This window comes from Corvus moneduloides, chromosome 4 (assembly GCF_009650955.1).
Source record: "Corvus moneduloides isolate bCorMon1 chromosome 4, bCorMon1.pri, whole genome shotgun sequence".
Taxonomy (NCBI): domain Eukaryota; kingdom Metazoa; phylum Chordata; class Aves; order Passeriformes; family Corvidae; genus Corvus; species Corvus moneduloides.
In genome coordinates, this window is record NC_045479.1 from 25254196 (window position 1) to 25282162 (window position 27967).

A 27967-nucleotide genomic window follows, 5' to 3' on the forward strand; every position below is an offset into this window, starting at 1 on the left:
GTCCCTCCTCAGGCGGGGCGGGGCCGCGGTCGGTGCTCGCTGTCATCGGAGCGCCGAAGTGTCCGGAGATGCCCGGGAGGGGCTGGTTTTGGCCGATATAAACGTGGAAAGGGCCTCAGCAGCCAGGCGTCCTTTGCAGTGATGCTGTGTAGTTCCCTCCTTACCCCCCCCCCCGCCCTCTCCGCCCCTGGCAGGTGTGCCTCCGGGTGGTTTCTCCCGTGCCGCAGCTGAAACAATTTACAACTGCGGTTATTCTGATTTAATTTATCATTTCCGTAAACTTCAGTCCAGATAGGGTAGCAGAGATCACAGAAGCACAGAACAGGTCAGATAGGAAGGTACCACAGTGGGGCATCTAGTCCAACCTCCCTGCTCAAGCAGGGTTGATAAATAACAGAGAATAAAAGTTTTTAGAGATATTCTTCTATGTATCCTGCGTAGATAAAGAATGCCTGCTTTCTAATGCTTCAGATTGTGTTAGTTTATATTCCAGCCAGGTTGGTATCATGGTCATCCCAGAGCACATGGCACAGGTATTGCATCCAGAGGATTCTTGCATTCCCTCTCCAGTGAGGGAGACTCCACACCCTCTCTGGACAGTCTGTTCCAGTGCCTGGTCATCTGCACAGTAAAGAAGTTCTTCTTCATGTTCAGGTGGAACTTCTGTGCCTCAGTTTCTGCCCCATTGCTTGTTGTCCTATTGCTTCGCACCACCGTGAAGAGCCTGACTCCAACCTTGACGCCCTTCATACACTGATACACATTGATCAGGTCCCCTCTCAGTCTTCTCAAGCCCCAACAGGCCCAGCTCCCTCAACCTTTCCTTATAAAAGAGGAGCTCCAGTCCCCCAATTATCCTTGTTGCCCTCTGCTGGACCTGCTCCAGGAGCACCATGTCTCTCTTGCACTTAGGAGCCCAAATATTAAAGTCTCTGATAGTCAATTCTTCAGCTGTTTGCCCACCTCTCCAGGAAACCCGGGTGGGTTTACAATCCTCTTTGCACCTGGAAGTGCAGCTGCGTCTGCCTAATGCTTAGGTCAAGGTTATTTTCAGGGGCAAACCGCCACCATACTGGAATAATTTGTGAGTGTTAATTGCCAAAAGGAAACCAGCCCCCATCATATAATTTTTGAGGCCTCGGTGCTTTCTGCAGTGAGGGAATCAGTGAGGGAAAAGCAGCATGAGGGATGGCAGAAAACAAGGGGGTGTGGTAACGTCTGAGATTTGTCAGGGAAAATGAAAGGAGGTTGTTTGAAGTGTGTTTAAAAAAAGATCTGCCAGGAAAACCAAACATCCCTGGCTGACAGTGAAAACTGCACTGTCAGCATCATGGCTTTGATGCAAAGGCTAAGTGTGTCATCCCCCATGCTCCCCAGCAGTGTGTGGTGGGACAGTAACGAGCAGCTTAGGTAAGAAATCATTAAATGTTGAGCTGTCTCAGAAAGGGAGGGGGAAAACAAGGTTGGAAATACCATGGTTAGGCCTCATTAAGAAGATACCTGTCTTGGACAAGGAGATTTTGTTCTCTTCTCAATGTCTCTGTTTTACCAGGATCTATTGGGTTGTGGGGTTGTTGTTTTCTTAAATGAACATGGCTGGTCTGCCCATGTTTAGCATGTTTGTATTAAATGGGGGGGCCAGAAACAAGATTTCCCCTGTCACCTGAGAAGAGCAGCATTTTTCTTGGAGCAGCATCTACTGTCTCAGCAAGGAGCTCTGCTGCCGGCACAGCAGACACCATTCTATCAGAACGCCTCAACCCAAATCCCCAGCATTTCTTGCTCTTCTTGTTCTACTTCAGGGAGCCTTACAAAGGCTCCTTTCTCCTGCACTCCAGTCACGGCTGCGCTAATCTCGGCACAGCACAGTTTTGCTGGCACACATGCCACATCCCTTGCTGTTCTGTCCTGGCCTCATGCAGGTCTGGCAATGCAAGATTTGACCTTTATCTAGTGCAGCTTTTGCAGGTGTCTGTAGCTACTTTTTCAGAAGAGAGAATTGTTCTCAACCCTGTCCTGACAGCAAGGAAGGAAATAGCTTTGGTATCACACAAGGAAAGAGAACTTAGGCACTGTTGGCTTTGCCAAGGTGATCGCTCTGGATGCTTGTATATAAGAACTGTAAGGTTAAGTAGGGGCATGCGCTCAGAGAATCGTAGACTGAAATACCTGGGAGAACATGGGAGATGGAGAGAAGTGGATTTGGACAGAGTCAATCATGCTTCCATTTCTAGCCCAGTCTTGAACTAATACTTTCCATGCTTCCAGTAACCGTGCCTCATCGGGGGCCTTTGGTTGCCCAATATGAAACAGATGCATCTCCCTTCAGCCTTATCCACAGTCCCCAAAAAACAGCTGTGTGAGCAGCAGGTCTGCAAGGCCCCGCTTCATACTGTCTTGGGTCCTATGAGTGAGGTCTTTCGTGTCCTGTAAAGTGCAGGCACCAAGCAAGATGTGCAGAATCTTCCTCTCCTGTATTGCCAACAAGGATTGAATGCTGTGGGCCACTCCTCAGTAAGGACAATAAGATTCCTCTTCTCTGTGCAGCTGTGTATTTTGGTGAAACTTGCAGATTTCACTCTGGGGAAACTGAATTGAAATGTGTGGAGAGAAAGCTGGCAATGGCAGTGTGGGATGAGCTTCACTGCCTCCAGTACCAGGCTACAATCACCACCAGAGCCGAGTCTGGCTCTCAGCTTCCACCAGTAACATCCCAGGCTGTGGGAAATGATTTCCAGTCTCACTTTCTTCAGGTAGCCCCTCCCCAATCACAAGTGGTGTGTGCCTGGGCTGTCTGCACATGACAGATGTTGCTCTGTTCCTGCCCAGGTTTTCTCCCTGGAGGAATTCCATATTTCATAAGTGCCATCTTCAATGTAAAAATATAAACAAAAGTCAAATTATGCCCTGTAAAATATGGGTGTTGCCTCAGCTAATGGTAGTGCTCAGAGTTGTACTATATTTAATGCTGCTGTTAAAGAGTCTTGCTGTTGGAGATGATGTGAACAGCTTTGTTTTGCTGAGTTGTCTCCTTTTGTCCCAGTAGTACTGACATGGTGAATATCCAGAAATCCACAGTGCCTGTACATACCTTTCAACACAGAGCCATAAAGTCTCTAGAGTCTCTCTCAGCAGTATTGGGGCTTTTCCAGTATTTCAGAGCATGGTTCTCAGTTGCTGGGTTGTGTTTTTTGAAGCTTTAACTGCTGGAATCCAGGGGTTGCAGAAGAATTTTTCTGTCCCTCAGAGAAAATCCCAGACGTTTCTCATTCTCTTGATTGTACAGGAAAACTGGAAAATAATATTTGAAGTTACCTGAAGGATTGGAACCTTTGAGGAAAATGAAAGGAGCCCCCAAATTACTTTCTCCTCTGTCCCCACATCCTCATGGCTCTTGGAGAAAACTGGCTCAGGGATGCTAGGGGAGGTGAGTGGTAATTTGCATCTTGGCAGTTCTGGCCCTCCTTTGATTGACTCCAAAGGAATTATGTATCTTCTCACGTACAAAGTCGTCCGCGTTCCTGCCTTTGCTTCCATCTCTGCAGGCATCTCTGGCACCCCCACTCCCACCCTCTGTTTGATCAAAGCTTCCCCTCTTCTCCTTTTATCATTTTTGCATGCTTTAGACTCTCTGCCTCCTCCGCTGCAGCGCATGCCCAGAGCCACCTTCCAGCCAAATGTACTTCAAGTTCCCCGTGCCTTCTCCATCAAGAGCCTTTATGTGGGAGAGCCAAAGTTTCCCCCAAGAAAGAAGAAGCCATCTCAGGAGAAACTCAGAGTGGAGACTGAGACCTGGCTGGGATCTCCTCCCCTTCTTTTGCAAAATCCTGAAGGGTAGACTGGAGAAATAAGCCTTGTGGTGTCTGTAGGGCATGAATGGGGATCCTATTCTGTCGTGGAAAACTACTTGAAAAGCCACAAACAGAGCATAATGGGCAATGGCAGAACCCACTGGGGTTTCAGTGCTTCTTGGTGGCTTTACCATGGGCTGGTCTCTTCTGCCCATGGAGCTTTTTTCTGCACTATAATTCACTGACAGGAGAGAGACAAGTACTTTGTGATCTGATCCCTCTGCCAAAGCTCTTGGAACAGCCCCGTATCAACACCCGACGGATGGATGGATAGATGGATACAGCTAGGTGGAGCAGCTTTGACTCTTGTCTTCTGTCTCTGTGCCATACCATGTGGTTCCCACACAACTTGTACACCACCCTGCAGCCCTGAAGATTGTTCGTGGAACAGGTCTAATTGGCATCACCATGTTCAGCTACTTAGAATGTATCAAGGAAAGAGTTTAAGGAAACAAAAACAACCCATGACAACCCCGTGTCACAGCATGTCCATAACAGCTCCCTGCAGCACTGATACTGCGCCATGGTTGTTCGGGGTTGTTATAAATTTTATTCCAGGATCACAGACAGGGACTTGCTGACGTGGTCCACCTTTCTACTCCAAAATGAGGTTGATATCACCTAAATCCCCCTCGAGATATGCCTACCCAGCCTGTTCTTACCAGCCTCCAGTAATAGAGACCCTGGTTCTTGGCCAGGCAATCTACTTGAGTAATTAACTGTCTGTTCTGTAAGAAAGTGTTTCCTAATGTCTAACATCAATCTTGCTCTTTGTAATTTAAACCCCGTTACTCCTTGCCCTATTCCCCAATGGAATCAGCAAACGATTCTGCCCTCATCCCATTACCCTACACCCCGACTAGAGAAAGTCTCAGGCGAATTTATGACGTGGCCTCTGGCCGCGGAGGTGGCGGGCATGGTCACACAAGCACAGGGGAGAACAGAAAGGAAAGATCTTTTGGCACAGTGCACTGATAGAAATGGGGCCCTTAGAAAGCACCTGAGCTTGTGTTGGCTGGCTGTGAGCCCAGAGGGAGTGGGGCAGTAGGGTGCATTTGCGGCATGTGCCTCCTGTTCTCTCCTACTGCACCGGGGGTGGCTGTGGTACCCAGGGGTGCTTGGGCAGATGGGAAGAGCGGCTGCAGGGCACCAGTGAGAGTTGGGGTGACAGAGGAGAGGTTTCACCCATTGCGAGGGACTCCATCCGCATCCCTGCCTGTAGTGCACACCCCATCCTGCTGTCCCTGCAGCCTATGGGCTGCCCCACTGCGTCCGGCTGTGCCACCGATGCGCGTCACGTTGCGTAACGGGAGCGATGCACCCCCCGGGGCCGACCCTCGTCACCTCCGGCGCCCCATACAGACTTTCTCCTTTAAGCCTAGCTAGCTCAGAAATGACCAGCCTGATCCCTCCCACCTGCCCGCTCCCCCTGGCCCGGCCCTGACGTCAGGGGAAGGCGTGCGGATGCGTGTGTGTTCGAGGCGCACATCATCCACACATTAGCTACCGCAGATCCATCAGCCGGCCGGCAGCCAGCCGAGAAAGCCCCCCGGAGCCGGACTGTAGGCGAGACCGCTGCTCCTCGCAAGGCAGCGGAGGAGCGTCCGGCCCCTCCGAGCACCGATGCTCTGCAGAGCGCAGCTCCAGGGAGCCCGTCGCTGCTGAGGAGGTGAGTAAGGGGAGGCACAATGGCCATGCAGCGTGCCCGGGCAATTGTAGCTGGAGATTAAACTTCACGGACCACCTTTTTCTTTGAAACCTGCTTTTTCCTTTTGACGGTGGAGAGATGCGAGGATGAAGTGTGACTTCCCTCCTTCGGTTTGGCTATTCCCCACCAGCCTCTGGAACAATAACTCCCCTGGGGGTGGCGGCGGCAATGTTGCACGTCTGCTTTGACTTGGGGGCAAATAAGCCAGGGCTTTGCCACGGAGGGCTGAGCTCAGCTGGGATCCAGCTCTCTGATTGCCGGGTGAGCGGGAGGCAGTTTGTGAAAAATCTGACTTATTAAAGCAGGCTGATAGTGATGGGGGCTGGAACTGGGATTTCTTTGGACTGGCTGCACTATTCCTGCCGATGGTAAGTTAGATCCACAAAGGAGGAAGGAAGGACACAGGCGAAGATGTTTATGCCAGGTCTTTGAACTGATGCTATGCTAATTAAAAAAATAAAAACCATCACAAGAAAGCAAACAAATGTCACAAACTTGGTATTTGGGAGTGATGATTAAGCATACATGCTTAAAAGGTAAATCAAGCCTCCATGATGGTTTCTCCCTTTGCTTCTCCTTTGCATCTGTCAGCCTGCTTGCTCTCCCTCATGGCCTTCCTGAGAACTGGGCAGCCCAGCACTGACTAAGGGAGCTTTTTATAATCAATCCATAAAGGTGACATTCATATTTTAGCGCTAAGCAGGCTGTATCGTAGGCGAGACTATCTCAGCAAAGATCTCTGGAGTTGGGAGTGTGATTGGCTTAGCTGGGGAGGGGATGCTGTCAGTGAGCATTGCCCAAAAACCGCCTAGTTTTATTTTTCCTATAGTAATTTGTCTCAGCAAAGAGGTTTGTAATATGCAGGGTAGGTGAGAAAATTGCTTTGCTTGGTATTTAACTCTTAACATGATCTGGTAACCAAAAACGGGAGAGGGGGGAGCTGAGAGGCTTTCATTAGCATCGGACAGAGACAGCATTTATAAAAATCTGCCAGACTCCAAGGCTGTGAGCCTTCTCCGAAGAAGGAAGGATGGAGAAACAGCCCAGCGAGCATTGCGGCGGCCCTGCTTGCGGTAACCCCTGCCTGGAGCTATCCTGGTTCCCCACCTGGTTCCTGCCCCTCATGGCAGCCCCCCTGGGATCTCTGCTGGCCACTGTGTCGTTGTTGGGTCCCTCAGCAGGTGAACATGCCAAGCAGCCGAAAAATGGGATTTTTGTTTTTGCATTGAGCTCCGGGGACACGCTCATGCGTCTGGAGGGGTGTAGCTCTTCTCTGTTTCAGCCTGTGTCTAGACAAGCTGGGTCTGGGGGGGGCATCAGCCTCCCCGAGGATGGCAGCGGGCCAGAGCATTGCTTTCCGTGCTCCATGGGGTGAGGAGATGGCTGCTGGCAGCTGGCTGTGGAGATGGGGTGGCTTTTTGATATACAGAGACCTTTTTTTCTTCTGGGGTGGATTTAGAGGGGTAGCAAATCTGACTCCTGAACTGGGGCCACTGGCAGTTGCAGGGATGGAGAAAACGTGATGGTGAGTGCCATGGAAGAGCCCGTGCAGGAGAAAGGCAGCAGAGGGAAAATAACCTCCAGCTCCTTGTCTGGGGTGGGGGGAGCAGTGGCACTCGGGAGACCCGAGTGTGGTGGCAGACAGCATCCGAGCTGGGGATTTACAAAGAGAAGCGGCGGCCGTGAAAGGGAACGGCCCATAAAGGCGACGGTCTGGCCAGCCGAAGGGTCACGTCCAGAGCCGGAGCGTGACGGCCGCCAGCAAAGCGGCCACCCATCCACCAATCCATCCTGGGCATCCCGGGGGTTCCAGCGGATGGGAAAGAGCACAAAGAAACGCCGCACGGGAGGGCCGACTCACCGAGGGCGATTAAGCTAATTAAATATGTATTCCCCCGCCCGGGCGAGGGAGCGTGAGGGGTTTTTCTTCGCTGCCGCTAATGAACGGGGAGTGGCAGACAGAGGCTGGTGCCTCTTCATGAGGCTCTTTCCCCCCTTCTGGAGGGCCTTGAAAGGCTGTTTAGTTAAACAAGGTCACAGCCAGCACCCAAGTCAATGTGTTTGGCTTTAAAGAAGGGGAAAGAGACAGTGATTTTATTTGATAAACCGCAGACCTTTCAGTCGCTGCTGATGAATGGGGTACTTGGATCTCGAGATAAAAGCGGATGTGTCTACTGCCTGTCTGCCTTAATTGGCCTGGGTTTGCTGCCTCCGCCTGCAAGGGCTCCTGACTGTCAGCTCCGCTTGCTCGGGAGCCTGCCCTCCAAAAAATATAAAAGCAAAGCTGGCTGCTGCTGCCAAAGAAGACCCTGTCACCAGAGGGCTCTGGGGTTTAGCTTTGAGACGTTTTTTTGGGGAGGAGGGAAGGGTGGACACGGTAGGAGGTGTTTTCTTATTAAAAGCGTCCTTCCAGGACAGCCCTGGGCTTGCAGCCACTTACCTCCTTGGCTCGGCGGACTGTCACCCCGGGAGACCCTCGGAGCAAAGCCACCAAGAGGAGACAGGGAGGAGCGAGGTGGAGGTCCAGCAGAGACAGTGGAGGGTGGTTGCGCTGGAAAGGCTTCCCATGCCCCGCGGCAGAGCCGGGCTGCTGCAGTCTCTCCGCTTGCTTCCTCAAGTGACCCGGATTTCGTCCCGGATTTCGTCCCTGCACTGTATACGTGCGTGGGGTGGACATAGTGTCGTGGGGTGGTGTCAGCCAGGCCGGGAGAGACCTGAGGTGGGGAGAGATGCTCTCATCCCCCACAGAGGTTACTGTGACCACAGGAGATTGAGGAGAGGGTGGAAATGCCTTTTGTGCCGAGGTACTCCCTCCTTGTCCCCTGGTGGGGCAGCATATTGTGGAGAAAGGGTTGGGGAGAGGATGGTGGGGTGGAGAGCAGGAAGGGAAGAAGGGCAGTAGAGGTTTTCCCTGATCTGCATCTGGACGGGGAGCAGAGGAGACACTGGTGAAGGTATGCTTGTGTCCCCCCTCTTCTCTCAGCCTGCTTTTGCCCTGAGTTTAATTTCCTCGGTCCCTTTGTTTGCAGCAGGGATTTAAATGGAGTGGGAGGTAGGATACCGCCCTGGAGTCCCTCATGTGCTAAATCTCCTACTCAGCCTCGGCTCCACCAGCACTAGCAAAGCCAGGCATTCAGCTGCTGGGCATGAAGGCTGACCCACAAATCCGGGATGCCTGATCGAGGTGCTGAAGAGGGGCAGAGTGCTGCTGGCTGTGGGAGACAGCCTCGGCATGGCCCCAGGACAGGGATCCCTGTTCCAGCCCCTGCTCCAAGCAGGAGATAGAGCAGGCAGCTCAGTGACATGTCCGGGCAGTGCATCTGCCAAGGATGGGGATCCCACAGCCTTTCTGGGCCCTGTCCCTGTGTTTATCTCAGTGAGCTGCCACCCTGCACCAGGGCTCCCCCCCACATCCCCATCGGCCATCCAGATCGCCCTCAGAGTGCCTGGGGGGGATTGCACCTTGCTGGTGGCTGGGGGGGATTGCACCAAATGGAGCAAGCTCAGCTCCTGAGGGCAAACAGCAGCCCAGGGGGGCACCCTCTGCTGCTGCCCTCAGCTCTCAGGAGCAGAGTGTCTGCCTCCTCAGCGGTGCCCAGCATGCTCCCATTCTCCACCACCACTCATCTCCCGAACCAGGGAGCCTTCCAGGACAACTGAGCGTGGGCTGGTCCCACAGGTGAACCTGGGGCAAACCCACTCTTGGTTGCCACTTCACCAGTCCACACGGCTTTGTGCCTGCAAGCTCCCCCTCCTGCACACTCCTTTGCCTCTTATTTTAATTTTGCCTCTGGGAAACTTCCATTTTTCCAGCCCCTTGTGGATGCCAACCAACTCCCTCAGCATACTAATAGTTTGCTCCAAGCATCCTTATTCAGGTTAAATACCCTCCATTGTCCCTAAGTTGGTGGGGGAACAGAAAGGCCTCATCAGTCAGCGAAAGCCGCACAGAGGAGGCGCACCATGGTGAGGCCATTTTCATACTGACAGCTTCATGATGTGGCAGAGAACTGAGGGCCATTTCGCGCAAATCATCCCACTCCTCCAATCCTGACACCTCCTGGGAAGGTGATGAATCCTGCAGCAATGCAGGGGGACCACATCACGTTTTGTTGTCCTAAAGTGGCCAGGCTGCTCACCAGCGCAGGCAGTGCAGTCAGATGGGGCCACAGATGGGAGTTGTGAAGCAGTTTGGTGTCTGGTCTGGCTTTGGGGTGTCCCACTTGGATGCTCCCTGAGCCTCTCTGAGCTCCTTAGGCATGGAGGGAGGAGATGGTGAACCTGAGCCTGGGAATGGGAGCAGGGGATGGTGAACCAGGGTATAGGGGAAATAGGTGCTGAACCTGGGCATAGGGGCAGGAGATGCTGAGCCTGTCAGGCCAAGAGCTGAGCAGTCCCTGTGTGGGGTGGGATGTGGAGCAGAGGAAGGTGTACATGCTCCAGTTTCTTCATGGCAGAGAGGAGCCACTGAAGCACATGAAGGGCTTGGTGTGGTGGTGGCTGGGGAGCCAGCAAAGGGAAAGATGGTTTGGAGGGGTTTGCAGCCACAACTGGAAGTCGTCTCAGAGGGCAGGAGGAACGTGGTGGCTTCTGCCTTGGAGTAGGATTCTAGTGTGGCCTTTACTGCCTGGACCCGGGGATAAAGCTTGGCAGGGCTGAGAGGGGGCAGCTGTTAGGACGCTGGCTGAGGCCCGTATGGGCAGCATCCCATGGCAGCATCCAAGCTGGACTGGCAGCCGTGGGGGCCCAGTGGCAGGCATAGCCACTGGCAGGGGAAGCAAATGGAGGAGGCTGAGGGGAACAGGAATTTCCTGGTCCCTCCTTGAAACTTCAGCTGCTCTAGAAATCTTTTCCCATGTCCTTGGTGCCTGCTAATTTCAGAGTGTAGGTGACCCCCTTTTGCTGGGCCCCCAGGGCCTTCGTGTCTCAAAGGGCCACAGTGAGTCAGAAAAGAAATTAAATATTCTCTGTGTTTCCTGGCGTGTGCAGGTGTTGTCCCAAAAGATGCTGCATGCCGCAGTAGGGCAGAAAAGGGCTGACAGGGATGGTGGGGAAGGGGATGGTAACTCCATGGGATACTGGGCTCCTCAGGTCCAGGTGATGGAAGCTCCTGAGCCTGAAGAGTGATGGAAATAGCTGAGCCCCCACCCAGTGCACCCAAAGAGAGGTGCCCCCAAGCAACCCCTGGCGTGGGGCACCCTGGGACAGAGGCACCAGCGTCAGATGCAGCAACTGATTGGAAGAAAAATCAACAGAGCAAGGGCTTTCTGAGCAAGTGGCTGCAGTGCTGATCACACATCAGAGCATCTGGGAGGCTTAAAAATGCACAACCCCTCCAATTTCATGCCGGGGTGCTTCAGCAAGGACAAGAGTGCCCACGATTGTGATTGCTCCGTGTGCAGGGTTTCTGCCCCTTAGGGCTTTAACTCCTTGCAAACTGCATGATGCCAGCCGGAAACTGGAGCCTGACAATGGCAGCAGCAGGAGGTCGTGCTTGTGCAGTGGCTCGACTGATGTGCCTGAGGGCTGGCAGCCTCACCACAGTCTCCTGGTGTTCCTTCTTCCTGTAGAAATGTGCCTGGGTGGGCAGCAGCTGCTGGCTAGGGCTGGGGTTGTGTCCTAAATCCTATGGGGCTGAAGCAACCTCCTGAGATGAGAAGACCTCAGACCCCTGACCTACGTACCTGTTGTCTCAGCCTTTTTTCTTCACTTTTTTATCAGGATGGGGGAAGTTCTCAGAGGCTGGGACTGGAGGCCCGGGCATGGTGGCACTGCATGGGCATCCTTCCCCAAACGGTCCTTGCCTGTGGCAGCCCATGCTCCACTGCTTCTTTTCCCAGGGTGTGCTTTTTAGTGACTTCATCTCAAATATGTGGGATTATCCTGGCGATTGAAAAGTTGAACAAATCAGGTTCTTTCCTTGGGATTGATTTGCTGGAACATCCCAGATGACTCCAAGCTGGGACAGGCTTCCTGGGGCAATTCCCAGTGCTGGAGGTTGGTGTCCAACACAGAAGGCTGGCAGCATGCTGCCTGCTCCCACAGATGGCTGGGAGCTGAGGGACAGTTCCTGACAGCAAACTGTGCCAAATGTTTCACAGAAGGGCCTGTAACCCCCAGCCCCTTTTGCTCCCCAGGTCACTGGCAGTAGACTCACACGCAGGAGCATCCTTTCTCCTGCTGCCCACCCACCCGGTCCCAAAACGGAGGAGCCCGCCAACCCCACCATGTCATCGGACCCCAGCGCCCCGCCGGCGGTGCCACCCCTGCACTCGCCCAAGTCGCCAGTGTGGCCCACCTTCCCCTTCCAGCGGGAGGGCAGCCGCATCTGGGAGCGGGGCAACCTCCTGCTACGGGACCTTCCCAGCCCCCTCCCCACCAAGAGGACCAGGACCTACTCGGCGTAAGTACCTGGCATGAGGGTTTGGAACTGCCCGGTTGAGCTGTGGTCACCTGCAGTGCCTGCAGAACCCTTTACACCTGGTGCACTTTTCCAGCGTGGTGCCCAGCATCACTGCACACACCTGCCCAGAGTGCCGTGGGTGGGTGCCATGCGCTCGCCCCGGAACCGTCACATGTTCATAGCAAAAACTCTCCCTGTGCCACCTCCTGGGCGAGTGCCACCAGTGAAAAGTCTCCTTCCCTTTCCTTCTGTAGGACAGCGCGTGCCTCTGCTGGCCCCATCTTCAAGGGTGTCTGCAAGCAGTTCTCTCGCTCCCAGGGCCATGGGTTTATCACCCCAGAGAATGGCACAGAGGACATTTTCGTGCATGTGTCTGAGTAAGTCTCAGGGCTGTGTGGTGCCAGAAGACCCCAGGGGAGCTATGCCATCAGCATGGGGATGGAGACTTGTGGGCTGGGGTGTGGATGTCTCCATGGGGTGGAGATGGGTCTCTGCTCGTCCTGTATCCTCCATCACCTGTGGGTTTTCTTTTCCAAGGCACAACTGGTGGGTCAGGTGCCTTCCTTTGTTCTGGGTGGTCTGGGGCAGGGGTCCATCTCTTGGCTGCAGCACCACCACCTCTCCTTTCCTCTCCTGCAGCATCGAGGGGGAGTATGTCCCAGTGGAGGGGGACGAGGTGACGTACAAGGTCTGCCCCATCCCTCCCAAGAACCAGAAGTTCCAGGCAGTGGAGGTGGTCCTCACCAACCTGGCACCCCACACGAAGCATGAGACATGGTCTGGCCAGATCATCGGCTCCTAGGTGCCCAGGGGGGCCGCCAGCCACTCAGCCCCACAGAGCAAGCCTGCCCGGCTGCTCACAAAGGGGTGTGGGGGGAGCAGAGGCGGCGGCGGGGCCGGGGCTGCCCCCAAACATGCAGGCGTTTGCGTTCAGTGTCTTTTATAAGGTTACAGTTTCCTTTCTCTGTGTGTGTTTGTAAGTGTCTGTCGAGGAGGACAGGGGAAGCAGAGCCCTCCCTGACTGTCCCCCAGCTCCGGGGGCAGCACCGAGCCCTACGTTCCATTCCTTGCTCCTGAGGCCATGGGGAACAGAGGAACCAGTCCTACCCTCCAGCCCTCCAGCTGCACTGGCCTGAAGAAGGTGCTGCGAGCAGGAGGGCATGGGGAGAGGCTGGGTGGCTCGGCTCATCCTCCTGAACTCCACTCTGAACATCCCACTCGGTCCACAGTGGGACAGCAGCAGTGGGACATGCCCTGGTGCAGGGACAAAACAGGGTGGTGTGGGGTGGCATATCACTGTGCGGGGTCTGGGTGGCTGAGACCCATCCCCATTGCTGGCAGCTCACAGCACCCACCTGAGCCACATCCCTCCATCACAAGATCTCAGGTCAGCAGTGCCACGGGGAGGTGAGTGGTTTACAGAAAGCAAAAATTTAGTTTTAAGAGGTGAACAGCTGTTGGCAGGGCACCCAGGGTGCTCAATGCTGTGCCTGGGGGGCTGCACCTGGGCATGGGGCAGGGGGCACTTGGCACCTCTGTGCTCCCCACTGCTGCCGGGCAGTAACGCACTTTTCTTGGCTCGGTGCTGACATGGTTTCTGGGGAGATGGACGCTTTCTCCTCCTTCTCTTGCCCCCCAGCCCTCTGGGGCCCCCGTTCCCACGTGCGTGTGTGCATGTCTGTAGCTTGCTGGGGTGGTGAGGGGCTGAGGGGTCTGAGCAGCCTCGGCCATGGGGTGAGCGCAGCCACATCCTCCCCAGCCCCTCGGTGTAGGCAGGGTCTCGTATACAAAGCACAAATTTAGTTTTTGGTCTTCTCTGCCATACCCTGGCCAGGTGGGCTCCCACAGCCCCAGGGAGTGGCAGCGCAGAGGGCACTGGGACAGGGACAACATGCACTGGGCTGGTCCTGAGCTCACCCCAGGGGAATGGCCCTGATGCTCCAGGAATTACCAGCATCTTAAAGGGTTCCAAGCAGGGTTGGAGACAGTGGGGTGCCATCAGGACCCCTTGAGCAGGGCAGGAAGTTATAGGCAGCTCCCAGAGCATCTTCTCAGCAGGAGCTACTGGCACTCCAGTGGATAGAGTGGGGACCTTTTTTGCTGCCGCTGTTGCCAACAGGGCTAAGTGGGAGGAGGAGCAGAGCAAGGCTGGTGCCATCCAGGACAGCTGGGCCCTGTGGATTCAGGAGGACCACCCATGCTGGTGTGGGGACTGCCCTGGGACCCTCTGGCCCATCTCACTGCCAACCTGAAGCCTGGCTCTCCCAGGGGCTGTGGCAACTGTGGCTCAGGCTCCAGGCATCCCCAGGACATGCAGTCAGCTTGGCCAAGGCAAACTGTTGGATTTTTTTTTTTTTTTTGGAAATGAACTAAAACCCTAGACTCGTTGGTGTTTTTACAACTCTGGTGTGGTTCCCGCCTGTCTGACCATGTGTCAACCTTTGTAACATTGGCAATAAACCATTAAAAGTGACTTTCCCATGAGCCCTGCCCATCCTGGCTCTTTGTCCTCTGTGTGTGTGTGTCACAGTGATGGCACTGGTGACTCTCTCGGTAAAGGACCCAGGAATTCATCCAGACACCAGGATGGACTCACCCACAGTATGTCCCGGGGCTAGAGGTGCTCCACACTGTAAGCCTGGGACAGGAGGTTGCTGCTCACCCTGAGGGGTGACCAGGACTGGGTCTGGTCCCCCAACTGCTGTGGGGACTTTGAAGTGTGTCTTGCCTGTTGTCTGGCTGCCTTTCACCCTGCACAGCCTGGCACAAAGCACACACTGCCTCCAACTGCTGCGTGTCGTGGTTTTAATAGGATTGATTTAAATTTTTTTAATATACATCTCTATGTATTTAAATATATTTCTCATTTAACAGTATTATCAGCCAGACAGGAGCTGCCCATCTCACACTGATATGGATCCATACAGCAAGATAGTCCCAGGCGTGGGGCCTGCCATGTCTGCTCAGTCACATCCATGGGGAGAAACCCCCGCTTACGCTGTGGGCACTGACCATGAGAGGAGCATCGTGGCAAAGGGGTCTCAGGGACAGGCATGAAATATTCCCTAGGAGTAGGGCTCCCATCCCAGCATGCATCAGCCCTGCCTGCAAAAACACAACACAGGCAGCCTGGACTCCCAGGGGCCCTGCTTGAACAGTGGTGTGGGACCAGGTGGTCTCCAGAGGGCCCTTCAACTATTCCGTGGCTCTGAGACCCTGGGGCTGCCCCAGCTACTTTTGATGCTATCCTCCTCTTCCTCATCCCTCTAGCAGGATGGGGGTTTTCCAGGTGGGACGTGCCCTCAATTAGCCCAAGCTTGGTATAAGACAGAGACAGGAACAGGGAAGGCTCCTGAACTTGATCCCACCTGTGCATGCGTGAGCTCCTGAGCAGAGAAAAGCGATGGCTGGTGTTTCAAAGGTCATCTCTGCCTCTGTTCTGCTCGCCCATCAACTCCCCCATCCTGAGCATGGATGCACCAGGGGCAGCCTTGGGCAGAGCCTGCCTTTCCCTTCAAAGGTGCAAGTCACCTCAGCCCCCAAGGCCACCATGGTGCCCCACGCTGTCAGGGCCAGATCCTGCTCTTCACTCATCACTAAGCTCACTAGAGGTCCTGCTGGCTATGAACAGACTTACAGGAAAAATAAACTTCCCGAGACTCACACATAACCTGATCCACAGTGAAATAGAGGAAGGAACCACAAAACACAATTCCTCCATGAAGATTGCAGTGGAGGGCCAAAACCTGTGACCTGTGAAAAGGGTATCCTGCACACAAGCTTCTCCAACAGGTCCTCTTCTCCCACACAGAAATCTTCTCTGGGTAGAAAGAGGAATTCATGGATTTGATGGGGATTTCCAGATGCTGGGCAGACCGCTGTGCTCATGCAAACGTGCTGCATCAGAGATCTGATGTGTTGTAGTTAGGAGGTGCAGTTAGGTGGAGGAGACAGCACCCCACCAGCACTGGTCATGCAGTATCCCTGCTCCTGTGGCCAGGCAGCAGTGTCAAGGGCCACCAGGGACTGTGCCCGTGGCAATGTGGGAGCCCTGCCCCGGGTCTAAAAGCACCAGTGTCTCTCGCCTGAGGAAGATGGGAGTGCCTTGAGTAGGCGGTGGTAGCCAGCTGAGAAACTTCTCTCTGCAGTCCAGCTGCCAGTGGAAAATGGAGAGCCACGATGAGGAAACCAGGAAGAGAAGAAAAAGGGGAGAGAAAACAGGACCAAGAGACAGGGCAGTGCCATACCAGCAGGGATGAGGTGAGAAAGGCTCCTTGGGAACAATGGGGAAGGGTTTGCAGGAACCTCCAGCATTCTCCAGGTCCACAAACACCAGATCTGTGTACCCTGAGGAGCTACAAGCAGGACATCTCCCTGGAGGGGATCCCTGAGCTCCTTTTGAGCACCAAGTTGTGACGAGTGCCACCACTGTGGCCACATACCCCAGTGCAACTGCTGGGAATAAAAGGACAACATGAGGGAGAAGGTCAAAGGCTGAAGGAGAGATGTGGGTTTGCAACCCACAAAGATCCAGGGAGAGGAACAGGACATATGACATGGACACTGGACATCCTGTCTCCCTAAAGGTGAGCATGTAAACTGAGTGTGTGGGATGAGATGGGGTGGAAAAGCAAGCTTGGAGGGCACTGCTGAGCAGGTATGTCCAGTAGCTCCATAAACCAGGTATGGCTGGTGTTGGCCCCCTCTGAAAATGTCTCTGGCAGCAGGATGGAGAGCTGAGCACTGGGGAAGGAAGGAGACTTGGTCTGTTATGAATGCCCTGGGTACGGTTTTATAAGGACATCTCTCTTATGAGGAAAGGCTGCAGGAGCTGGGCCTGTTTAGTCTGGAGAAGAGAAGACTCAGAGAGGATCTCATTAATGCATATAAATACCTCAAAGGCAGATGCCAAGAGGATGGTGCCAGATTCTCTTTGGTGGTGTCCACCGAAGAGTGATGAGCAATGGCCATAAACTAAAACACATGAGGTTCCACCTCAACATGAGGAAGAACTTCTTTACATTGAGGGTGGCAGAGCACTGGAACAGGCTGCCCAGGGAGGCTGGGGAGTCTCTGTTTCTGGAGACATTCAAAACCCACCTGGACACATTCCTGTCACCTGCTCTATGTGACCCTGCCTTGGCAGAAGGGTTGGACTAGATGATTTCCAGAGGTCCCTTCCAACCCTAACAATTCTGTGATTCTGTGATGCCCAAAGGACACAGGAGTGGGAAGACCACTGGAAAGGCTTCTACCCCAAACTGTTCCATAGCATCCAGCTGTGCCAGGCAAGGTCCGACTTGAAAATAGAGAATAATAATATAGAAAATAAACCCTAGCGGTTTTTTGTAAGCTAAAGAGAAGAATTAGTTTCTTCATGCACCCAAGCAAAGCTTAGAGCAGCAGCCCAGTCACATTACAGCTATCGTTCCCAGGTCATCTGTATGGAGGGACTGGCACACTGTGGCACTGAGGGGAAGGACATGGTTACCTCTCCATTAGAAAGCACAATGGTGCAACAAGCTGGGATCTCAGCTACTCCTTCCTACCACAGGCTTGGAGCAAACAGCCTTCCTGGCCTCCTGCCTCGGAGCAGCTCCAGTGAGTGCCTCAAGCCTCAGCAGCTGCAGCCTCTCTGGCCAAGGTGCAAAGGGGAGAGAAAGGTGAGCCACATGTTCCCTCATGCACAAGTGTTAAGAGAAACCAAGTGGGAGAGGAGAGAGGAGAGAGGAGAGAGGAGAGGAGAGGACACACACTCACTCTTTGGCCCTTTCAAATGCTTTCTGATCACAGAAGCATCTGCATCACCGCCCACCACAGCTGAACTGTCAAGAGAGAAGTTTCTCTGGAGGCAAGGAGGGTCTGGTACCACAGCCCCCAGCCACACACGGGGAGTGCTGAGGGGCTGCTCAACTAAGGCCCCCTCCTGCCACCCACCCACACTCACGTGTTACATCCTGACCAGCTCTGTCAAGTGGTTTTTTTGTCTACCCTGAGCAGATTCCTCAAATGAAGGTGCTTTTCCTGGTGGGGGGAGAGGGTGGGACTGGGGCAGGGATGCAGGGACTGGGTAGTCAGCACTCATTTGCTCTTTCTGGAAAGAAGATTTCGCGGCATCGCTGGACCGTGTCCTGGGGGGACTGGACACTGTGTCCTACAGTGCGGGGATCATCATAGATTTCATAATCGTTCCCTCCCTGCAGGGGAATAGAAAATAGGGACAGCATTAGCAGGGTCTTGCCAGAACAACCTCATCCATGAATCCGCATTTTGCTCTGTCCCGTGGGGAGCTGGGCTGGGAGCCAGTGGCTGGGCAGGCAGGGACTTGGTGGGCAGGGGAAGGCAGGGCTTTGATGGCCCAGGGGGGCAGAATAAGCTGGGCTGGGAGCTCTGCTCCCTCCCTCTTGCCTCCCTCTTCAGTGCCAGGGGAGGAGCATAGAAAAGATGGGGAAAGTCCCAGATCAGCAAAGCTTGTCCAGGAGCCTGGGGTTAACCCCTGCCCTACCCGTGGAGGGGCTAGCAGAAGGTGGGCTGGGCACATCTGGGGAGCAGAGGCTGCCAGCATATGGGAAGAGCTGAGTGGATGACCAAGCTGATCTACAGCAGTAAGGATGCATCATCCTCCACTGCTCTAAAGGGCAGGTGAAGCTGTTCCTGCTATTGAGGAATTCTCTCCTAAGTGCTGGGGGCTTGTATTCTGGGTCATGCAAGCCACAGGAGTGGCTGCTGCCCTCCTGAAGGTGCTGGGGCAAGGAAAGCAATGCTGAGGTGGACCTGCTTCCCAGCACAGTGAATCCAAAGTGATTTCCCCACGAGCCAGCAGACCTGCTGCCATCATGAGAGCATCACAAACCCACAGCAAAGGGCAGCATCTTCCCCCCTCACACCACTAAAGGTCTGTGTTGGCACCAGTGGGACCATGGGACCCACAGGACCCATGATGGAGCAGCAGGAGAGAAAGCAGCCATGTGTGGGGCAAGTGGGGCATACTCACAGGGGTCGTCTCATTCCCAAAGAAGTGGATGGTGTCAAATCTCTCGTCGTCGAGCACATTGAGGCAGTAGCGTTTGTCCCAGCCCTCTGGGAAGACATCAAAGCTGATCATGCCACCTGCCAGGAGAAGGGAGGGCATCAGGCAGTGTTGCTGGGAGCTGGCAGAGTATCCCCCCACCCTAGGATGGGCAGGAGGATGGGAGAGGGTTGGATGTCTGGGGGGAGACCCCATTCCAAACAGCAGCCACAACCAGCAGCTCTGCCTTGATGTTCCTCTTGGCACGTGGCTAGGATAGTGGCAGAGGCTGTTCCTATGACAACAGGCTGCAGTGACATCAGCATGGCTGGGGTGCCATTAGCACAGCTTCCCTACAGGCAAGCAGGAACCAGTGGGTTCTTCCCAAGAGAGGCATCTTCTGGGGGGAGATTTAGGGTCACGCCTTGCAGACAGTACCAGCACATTCTGTGTCCCAACAGGGGACAATGACCTTGGAGACTGGCACCAAAGTCTCTCCTAGGCTCCTGCCTGGACATCACTGGCCCTTCTAAAACCACTGTTCTGATGCTCCTTAACTGCGCAGGGACTGGGGTTTCCTGCACACTGTCTCTGCACACTGAGCGGGGCATGACCCTGTCCTGTCACCTTTCCTGCACACTGTCTCTGCACACTGTCTCTGCACACACTCAGGGCATGACCCTGACCTGTCACCTCTTCACACAAAGTTAAGTGAGGGTTGCCAACATCTGCAGAGGCACCGAGTCAGACATGACCACCATACAGTGGGAAGGGAGCTTCCCCAGAGAACATGCACGTGGACATGGACACCCACAGCCACCAAAGGTTAACAAACTTCCCAGCCCTTGCTCTTAGACCAGGCAGAGTTTACCCCAGCACTTGGCTGCCTTTTGGGGGTGCTTGGAGGCAGCACCTTCCCCCTCCTCTCAAGTTGCCCCACTGTGTCCACGGGCTGTAGACAGACCCTTGTCCCAGCACCAAGACAGGAGACCTGCTCTTCCCAAAATAAAGCCTGCAGCTTAGGGCACACATACATTTAGGTCTCACTCAGAGCCAGAGGTAGAGGGATTTGAGCTGGGATGTGTGTCCTCCTGCCAGTCAGCTCATCTTCTCCAGGCAATCTACTGGAGTATCCACCAGAAATCCTGGCATTTCACGCTCTCCTTAAGTGATAATCCTACCTCTCTAAGGAAGGGGATGAGTAGACAGATAATCACAGGGTCAGTTCCTGCTGAAGGAGAGGCACCAACATCCCAGGCTGTTCAAACATGCAAGTCCTGATGCCATGCACCTCCCCTTCCTGGCTGTTTGGAGTGTCCCTGTTGGTTTGCGGATTCCTTGGAGCCTGGGAAGCTGAGAATGGAGCCTGTATGTCCCACCTTGGAGCAGAGAAACTGGACAGGGCACTGTTATAAAGATGGGAGCAATTGCCCTAAGAGCTCAGAGGTGGGGATGGCCCCAGGCTTGCAGCAGGATCCAGCATCAGAGCAGGAGCTAAACTTGGTGACATCCTCTGGTTTTGCATCCAAAGTCATTTACCTGTGAAAAACACTGCCTTTCACTGCATTCTCGCCCTCTAAAGAGAGCTGGGCAGCAAGAAGGGGCTCCTGATGCCAGCTGGAGCAGGTAGGAAATCAAAGGGAGAAGAGGTGGTGTGAGCCAGCCAGCACTGTCACTCCCCTAGGCAGAGCAGGGGCCTGGGGGGCTGCAGGGAGACCTCCCACCACCTCTGGGCCTTGCATCCTCCACAGCCAGGGAGAAGGCACATGGAGCCAGCCTGGCAGAAGAGCTGTTTCTGTGTGCCCTTCTCTCAGATGCCTGACCTGAGAGTGCCACATTTTCTTTGTGGAGGAGCGGGGGGCCCACAGCTCCCCTTCATGTTTTTATACAACAGGACTGGGCTCTTCGTGGCAGCTTCCCAAAGTCCAGAGAGAAAGGCCCATTGTCCTGCTCTCACACCCCGTGCCTGAGGGGACACAGCAGCAGGGACCTTGTCTTTCTCTGCTGTGACAAACTGTGTGTGCCAGTGCTGTGGGCAGCACAGGATGCCCTTGGCAGGATGCTGAAGGCAAGCGAAGGCTCTCAGAGAAAAGCTCTTGGAGGATCAGAGGGCCCGGGGTGTCACCCTCTGCCTCAGCCTCACCAACCCCTTGCCCTTGCGCTGGGCTGCCACATGGAACCTCCTTATCGCACACCCCTGCAGAGGATCCTCTTCCAGCATCATCCCCACAACTTACACACCCTCATTTTACTCCCTGTCCTGGCCAGACCCCCAGGATTGCTCAAGCCCCTCCTTCAGCTCCTCACCTTTGGTAAGGTGGCTGTCAGAACCACCCTAAGAAGCGGCCTGACAAAAGCCCATGGCAGCGAGCTGCAACCTCCTTACCCCTTGTCAGCTCTTCCTCCAGGAAGAAAGACGTTCCCTTTACTGATAACTGTCCCAAGAAAACCCCAGAGCCAAGACATGGATTAGGCTCCTGTCTCATTCCTCAAGAAGAGTACACGTGCCTGGGGCTCTGCTGGCCACCCTGCTGCTGATGCTTGACCCAGAACAGACCCACTGGGCAGCAGTGGGCTCCACTAACTGAGATTAAGGCAGGGATAATGTCATGGGATAGAAACCTGACTGTCTGGCCGATTCCCAGGGAGGCAAGTCTGCAGCACGGTTTATTCTCTGCATGGATGCAGACGTCATGGATGCAAACATGACTCCCCTGTGGCAGCTCTCCAGGACTAAAAACTCCTTCTGCTCTTCCCAGGGTTTCCAGACACTCAGAGGGAACAGTCTGGATTCCTGCTCCACAGAATTTTATGGGAAACACAATAAAGGCAAAGCCAAGGAAGCCCTCCCCGCTCACCTCGAGAGAAACGCAAGCCTTTGCCAGCAAATTCCCTCTGCAAGGCTGCCACGAACTTCTCCCGTATCCGCTCTTTCTGCAGAGGATAAGAAGGAAAGGGAAGAAAAGAGGGTTTGAATAACTGGATGTTGATAGTCTCCCAGAATCCACTGTAACCTGTCTGCTGGGCAGCTCTGCTCCCTCCCCACCTGCACTGGGCCCCAGTGTCATGCCATTTAGCCAGCTTCCACCAGTCCTGCCCAGTGTCCAAGCAGGCCACCAGCTCACTCCACTGGGAGGAGCAGACCCCAGACCTTCCCTGGCAATGAAATGCAACTGCTGCAGTTTCCCACAGCCCAGTTCGTAATGCAAAGCCTCCAGTTTTGCTTAAAAAGTCTTGCAAAGACCAACTGATCCCTCAACCCCAAGAAGCTTCCCCCAGCAGAAACTGGTATGAGCATGGGCCAAATCCTGCAGAGACCTGCCCAGCAGATCTGCTGTGTCCGGAAAGCCCAGTAGTTCCAGCTGTTGGGGCTGGGGGAGTGGGAGAGAGAAGATAGCTGCTGGGCCATCTTTGGGTACTGTAAATGAGGAAACACACTGTTAAATAACTGCCTCGTTCCCTGGGGCTCTCCCACAGTACAGGGAATCCTGCTAGCCACCCCCTTGCACTGGTGGTCCCCAATGAAATCAAATTTCTTCCATGCATCTGTGTCTTCCCTTGGGTTTTCTGACTCCCAGTCCTGTCTCCACCTTGCTGCATACACACAGCTCAAAGCTGGACCTCCCTTCTCCTTGGGAAGGGGGGGAGCACGTAAGACCTGAGATCTGTGGTTGTGCAAAACCAGCCAAGGGGAGGGTGAGCCCAGGTCTGGCCCTCGTACCTTGTCCAGCTCGGAGAACTCGATTCGCTCCTCTGGGGTGCAGCTCCGACCAATGGGGGAGATGTTCAACATCCCATTGCGAAACTCAATGAAGGTCCCTCTGTGGGTGGGCAAAGACACAAGGTTACTGGGGCAGGGAGAGAAAAACAACCTTTCCAGGAGGATGGCTGCTTAGTGAGGCTCTGCAAGAACATGCAGGAGGAGAGAAGCCATGCCCACTTGTGAGTGCTTCACACCAGGCACAGATCAGGCATCAACAACTGCTTAAGGTCCCAAGGGGCTCACAGTTTTATAAAAAGAGACTATGAGAGAAGAGGAATAAACAGTTCCTGTGTGCCCTGGGGATGGGCTGGAAGCAATGAGCTTAGGGAAGATGACGGGTAACGTTTTCTAATGTTGTGATAACTGCAAGGGCAGCCACTGCCTGGCCTGGACCAGCTGCCTGATGAGGCTGTGGCACCTCTACCCCATGAGGCTCTTCAGAAATACTGTGTGGGCTGGCTGAAGCTGGCACTACCTTGGGGCAGTGGGATGGCCCAGGTCAGTGTAACTCGCTGTTGATGTCCGGCAGCAGGCTGAGGAGCAATCAGGACCTCCTCGAGGGACACAAATCAGAGTCTTTTTATCTCCCTCTTGACCCCTGCACCTTTGACTTCAGCTCTTATCTAAGCTTGCACAGACAGGATCCAGTTCATGCTGGCCACCCTCACCTTGTGCTGGGGTCACTTCTCGGCCGCTTCCTCAGTGGGCTGGTTGAAAACACTGAGCTGGCAGAAAACTGCTCCCTTCTTTTCTCTCTGCTAAAAACCCAGCTACTTCTGTTTGCTTATTGAGGGGTCAGACAGGTATACCAGCACTGGTGGGACAGAAACAACAGGGGATGGCAGCCCTGCCAGTGTGGAAACAGATTGAAGCTCTTGTGCTGGAGAGGGAGATCCCCTGCCCTGTCCAGCTGAGGACCCCTGAGCTTATTGTCCCTCCCAGCCCTGCCTGCTGTTTCTCTGTGATAAAGTGCTTACCACCCTGAGTCTGGAGAAAAAGCTCTCCCCCTCCTATCTCCTGGCACAGTGAGGAACATCATGGGGAATGGACACACAGGCAGCCATGCCTGCAGGCTGGGAGCAGCATCTCTGCAGCACCAAGGGTTTGGTAGCTCACACTCCAGGCCAAGACTTGGGAGATGTGGGTTAAAGTCCTCGTTTTGCTAGAAATCCCATAAGCCTAAATCCACAGAGCTACTTGGAAGCTGAAACTTCGCCAAGGCTGTTGGGTAACCAGACAGCAATTAGGCAACCAAACAGCCTTGAGGCTTCTGGGTCCCAGCCTGTGCTTTCGGGGGCCTGTTCAGCCAGCAGCCCTGTTGCAAGGAGCCACCCTAGCCCCTCTCACTGGTCCTTGTATTGCCATGTGGTGACTCATATCAAGCAACTAATCTGGATCACAGTTTAGCAACTTCTACCAGATTAATTTCAACCCCACAGTTCACCTGCTCGGGTTCACTGTACAAACACAAGGGGAGAGCAGGAAAAAAAACAGCCATGGCAAGGGGAGGGCAGAGCTGCTGCTCTCAACAGCCCTCGGTGGCTCATGTGTTCTTGAAACTGTGGTCTGAGGTGAGGTTTGACCCTGCACCCAGGCTGGTTTAATTGCAGGCTGCCTCTGAAAGAGGCCCTCCTGCTCCCCCCTTCCACTTCATGCAATTGGTTCTCTCTCTTTCTGTGCTAACAGAGTGAGCAGATCCAATGGAATACTACCCTTTCTTGTCCTGGTAGTGGCCTGGTCTTCCTTCAGCAGAGGTATACCAACCCAGCTCACCCTCTGGCTGCTAGATCCCAAGGTAAAGAGAGCAACACAGGGTATGGAGCAGAGCAGGGCCAGCCAGCGACACTGGGTTAGAAACAGTGAGAAACTGTGTGCTCAGGGGCTGGAATTCCCCTCTTAAGATCCATTGTTTGCCTGTCCGGAAACATATACTGCCAGTGATGCCTGATGCCCTGACCAGTAACAAGCTGGTACCATTGTCCTAAATGAGATACACACGGTGGCTGCACCCTGCTTCCCAGGGAGGAAAATCCAAGGGGCAAAAGAGCAGGCATTATGCTAAAACAGAGTGCAGACTCTTCAGGGCAAAGACCCTCCTCCATTATGTGCCAAGGTGCCCAGCTCAGGGAGACAGTGATCCTACACAGGGCCTCTGGATGCTAAGATAAAACCCAGAGCAAGACAAGCTCCATAGATCAGCTCTTTTTAGGAGAGCTCTGGAGCTCAGCTCCCCAGAAATCAGTGTCATGACTTCCACTCGCGTACGCTTGGGCCGTTACCGTTTCTTGGGCAGCTTCAGCAGCGCCATGTAGTTGAGACAGAAGTTGATCAGATCCTGCAGTAGCTCCTCCCCCAAGTGGTCCTGAATGGCCTGCAGAAAGAGAAGGGCAAGTGAAGACGCTTGACTTCCCATGAAACCCACCTGGAAGAGGGAGCAACTGGGGAGAAGAGGCTGCCTGTCTGCCTGGGTAGGGTAGGCGCTGCTCCCCCCGGTGCACAGGGCAGGAGAGCCATGGCTGCAAAGGGAGCTGGACTTACCTGCTTGGAGACCAGCTGCCCATTCTTGTATTGCACTGTGCCGTTCTCTGCGAAGACGTAGTCAAACTTATCAATGACTGAGAGGGGAGGAAACAAAAGAGGAAACATAACTACTGCCTGGGAAAAGGGGCTAAAAGGACTGGGCTCAGGACTGAGTGAACCATCTTCCTGCTTCCTTAGTACTGTGCCTTCCGCAGCTCCTGTGCTCTGCAAAGGGCCACTGGCCATCCTACGCTCCTTGCTTTCCACAAAGTGGATGAGGAGATTATCTTCTGCTCACGGGTGGGGAGCTGACGCATGCAAGGGGAAACGACCTGACCGAGGTCACGGGCTGAATCAGTTGCAGGACGAAGATAAGGGCTCAGACATGTCTGGCTTTCCACTACATACGTGCTACTCTGCTCTCTCCTGTGCCCTCCCCACTGCCAGGCTGCTGGGCTGATGTGGTTACTAGTTATCTAACTCCAGCCCCCCCTGCAACCCAGACACGCCGCACTGGCGACTCAGCAGCAATCAGCCTCAGCCGGGAATTTCTCGGCCTCCCTCCACTAACGAAGTGGGAGGCAGAGCTTGGAGCCCAGTGGCGCTTGTCATCCATGCTGGAGAAAGAGAACGCGGTAGAGGAGGCAGGTGCTGCCCCCTTGCCCTCCCACTCCCTACTCTACCCCATGTCCCCATTGGAACGTGACGAGGAACCTGCGGGGACCCCACCACGGAGCAGCGGGGAGGCGAGAATTGCCTGGGAGCCCTGAAGCTGTCAGAGCTCTGACGAAGCTCGTACAAAACTGACGCTGGAGCCGGCAGCATGGATTGGAGCATCCCTGCCTGCCCTCCACGCAGGGAGAGGCAGCCAAGCAGCAGCTCCCGCCTGGGCACGGCCAGCCACTCCAAGGGCAGCCTTGGGGTTGGATTTAGGGCACAGGTGACCCCCGGGAGACCTCGTCCGCCGCGCTCACCTTCGTCCCCTTCCCCCAGCTGCTCGGCTATCTTGGCATAGTCGGAGCCTCCCACCACGCCGATGTGCACCCTCTGCCGCAGCTCCCGCAGGAACGCGTCCACCTCCGGCTCGATTTTCTGGCGGGGAAGCAGCGGGTGAGGCCGCAGCCGGCGGGACGAGCTCCGCCTCGCCGGCCTCGCCCCCCAGAGCCGCGCGCCCCCGCGCCCCGCTACCTGCCGGGCCGGCGTCAGGGTCCCGTCCACGTCGAAGAGACAGAGCACCCGGCCCCGCGCCGCCGCCATCCCGCCCGGGCTCTGCGGGCGGGGGGCGGGACCGCCGAGCTGATGGCGGCCGCCCGCCCTCCGGGGCCGCACGGGTGGGACGTGCCGCCGGGCCGGGCACCTCTTGTCTGCTCCCCCGCGCCTCCACGGCCCTTACGAGGATGCACAAGGTGCGGATCTTGAGCTGCTTCCCCGCTTCGGCTCTTCCCTTAAATCCTTTTAGAGCCCGGAGTTTGGGGGAGGCGGTGTGTGGGGCGTGCATCTCTTCAAATTTGCTGTTATTACTGCAGTGCCCCCCGGAACTGAGGGGCTGTGGGTCTGGATTGAGCTCCCTGATAAGCTCAGCTCCTCTGGGGGTTTCTGTGAAGGGGACAAGAGCAGCACGCACTCTCCTAGTCAGTCTCTCACCTTGCTTTTCCGATAGGATGCTGCTAATATTTTCACTGGGGAAACGAAAAAAAAGCCAGTAGCTTTTTCTTTGACCTGCCTACCATTTAGGATTTAAGTAGACCATCTGGTCGGATCATATTCATACGGCGCCCTATTATGCTCGCCTGACATATGGCAGTGGACAGCCCCCCTCCCTCTCCCAGTAATTCCTGAATTATTTTCCGAAATCAAAACCAGCCTGTGTGGAACATCCAATGCTTTCTGCTCAACAGTTAGCTTGCATTCTCTCCCCAGCAGTGCTCAGTGTGCTGAGCTAGGTTGGAACTGGGGAGAGATTTATTCTTCTTTTACAGTCTGATTGTTTTTTGCCTCAGTTATCATTTGCTCCAGGATATCATGCAACCCCTTTTCCCAGTTCTCCACCAGATACCTCTCAAAGGGAAGCATTCAGGTGCCTTCACAGATTCTGGGTTTTGTTTGTGGTTTATGATTTTCCTGCTCCCACTCAGTGGCAGGGGAATGTACAGAAACAATGTTAATAATTTACCGTTGTGCCATTGCCTTGGACAAGGTTTACCAAAACATCCTCAGCTACTTTCTGGGGGAGACATTTGCTGAGTCCACCAGGACAGCTATTCCCGTACTGTTTCTTTGAGTTGCCTCCACAACACTGTGAGCCAGGCAGTCTTGGATGGGTATTAACATGTGTTACTCACCCCAGCATTGATATTTCTGCAGAATCTGTGGCCTTGTGGATCAGACCCTGGTTACAGTCTCCCACCTCTGGAAATGTGGACTCTTCTCAGATGCACTGAAGCTCCCAGAATGGTTTCTTAGCACGCAGCTACTTTGCATGCAATTGGGTGCTGAATTTTTCGTTGAGTTTAGAGTTATGCTCACATATAGGATTTGTCGAGGTGTGGTTACACATTTATCATCAGTTAATGTGTGGATGCTTACTCCAGAATATGAGTACTTCCAAGTGTGCCTACCATGGCATGCTGATGGGTGAGTAGAGATGCCTTCCTGGATCTGGGTGCTCGAGTACCAGAAGGCAAGGAGCTGCTCTCCCATGCAGCAGAGCCGT

At 54.4% G+C, this 27967-nt stretch overlaps 2 protein-coding genes and 1 long non-coding RNA gene across 3 annotated transcripts; 1 reads left to right on the plus strand and 2 right to left on the minus strand.

The window, feature by feature from the left end:
- Positions 1-244: 244 nt before the first annotated feature.
- On the minus strand, positions 245-8423 carry LOC116443581. The gene is made up of 2 exons (XR_004239989.1): positions 8000-8423; positions 245-3291 (listed from the first exon to the last, which is right to left on the minus strand). It is a non-coding gene; the product is annotated as an uncharacterized LOC116443581 (long non-coding RNA).
- On the plus strand, positions 5198-14454 carry CSDC2 (cold shock domain containing C2). Its single transcript, XM_032107785.1, is given in 5 exon segments — positions 5198-5390; positions 5392-5520; positions 11697-11962; positions 12217-12339; positions 12602-14454. Coding segments are annotated over 5 exon segments (756 nt in total). The 5' UTR covers positions 5198-5315; the 3' UTR covers positions 12765-14454.
- A 3183-nt stretch (positions 14455-17637) lies between these two features.
- PMM1 (phosphomannomutase 1) lies at positions 17638-26553 on the minus strand. Its single transcript, XM_032107784.1, has 8 exons — positions 26443-26553; positions 26229-26346; positions 25273-25349; positions 25014-25105; positions 22693-22792; positions 21830-21905; positions 18957-19072; positions 17638-18159 (listed from the first exon to the last, which is right to left on the minus strand). The coding sequence occupies exons 1-8, from the start codon at positions 26509-26511 to the stop codon at positions 18037-18039; spliced, it is 771 nt and encodes a 256-aa protein (XP_031963675.1). The 5' UTR covers positions 26512-26553; the 3' UTR covers positions 17638-18036.
- Between the last annotated feature and the right edge of the window lie 1414 nt (positions 26554-27967).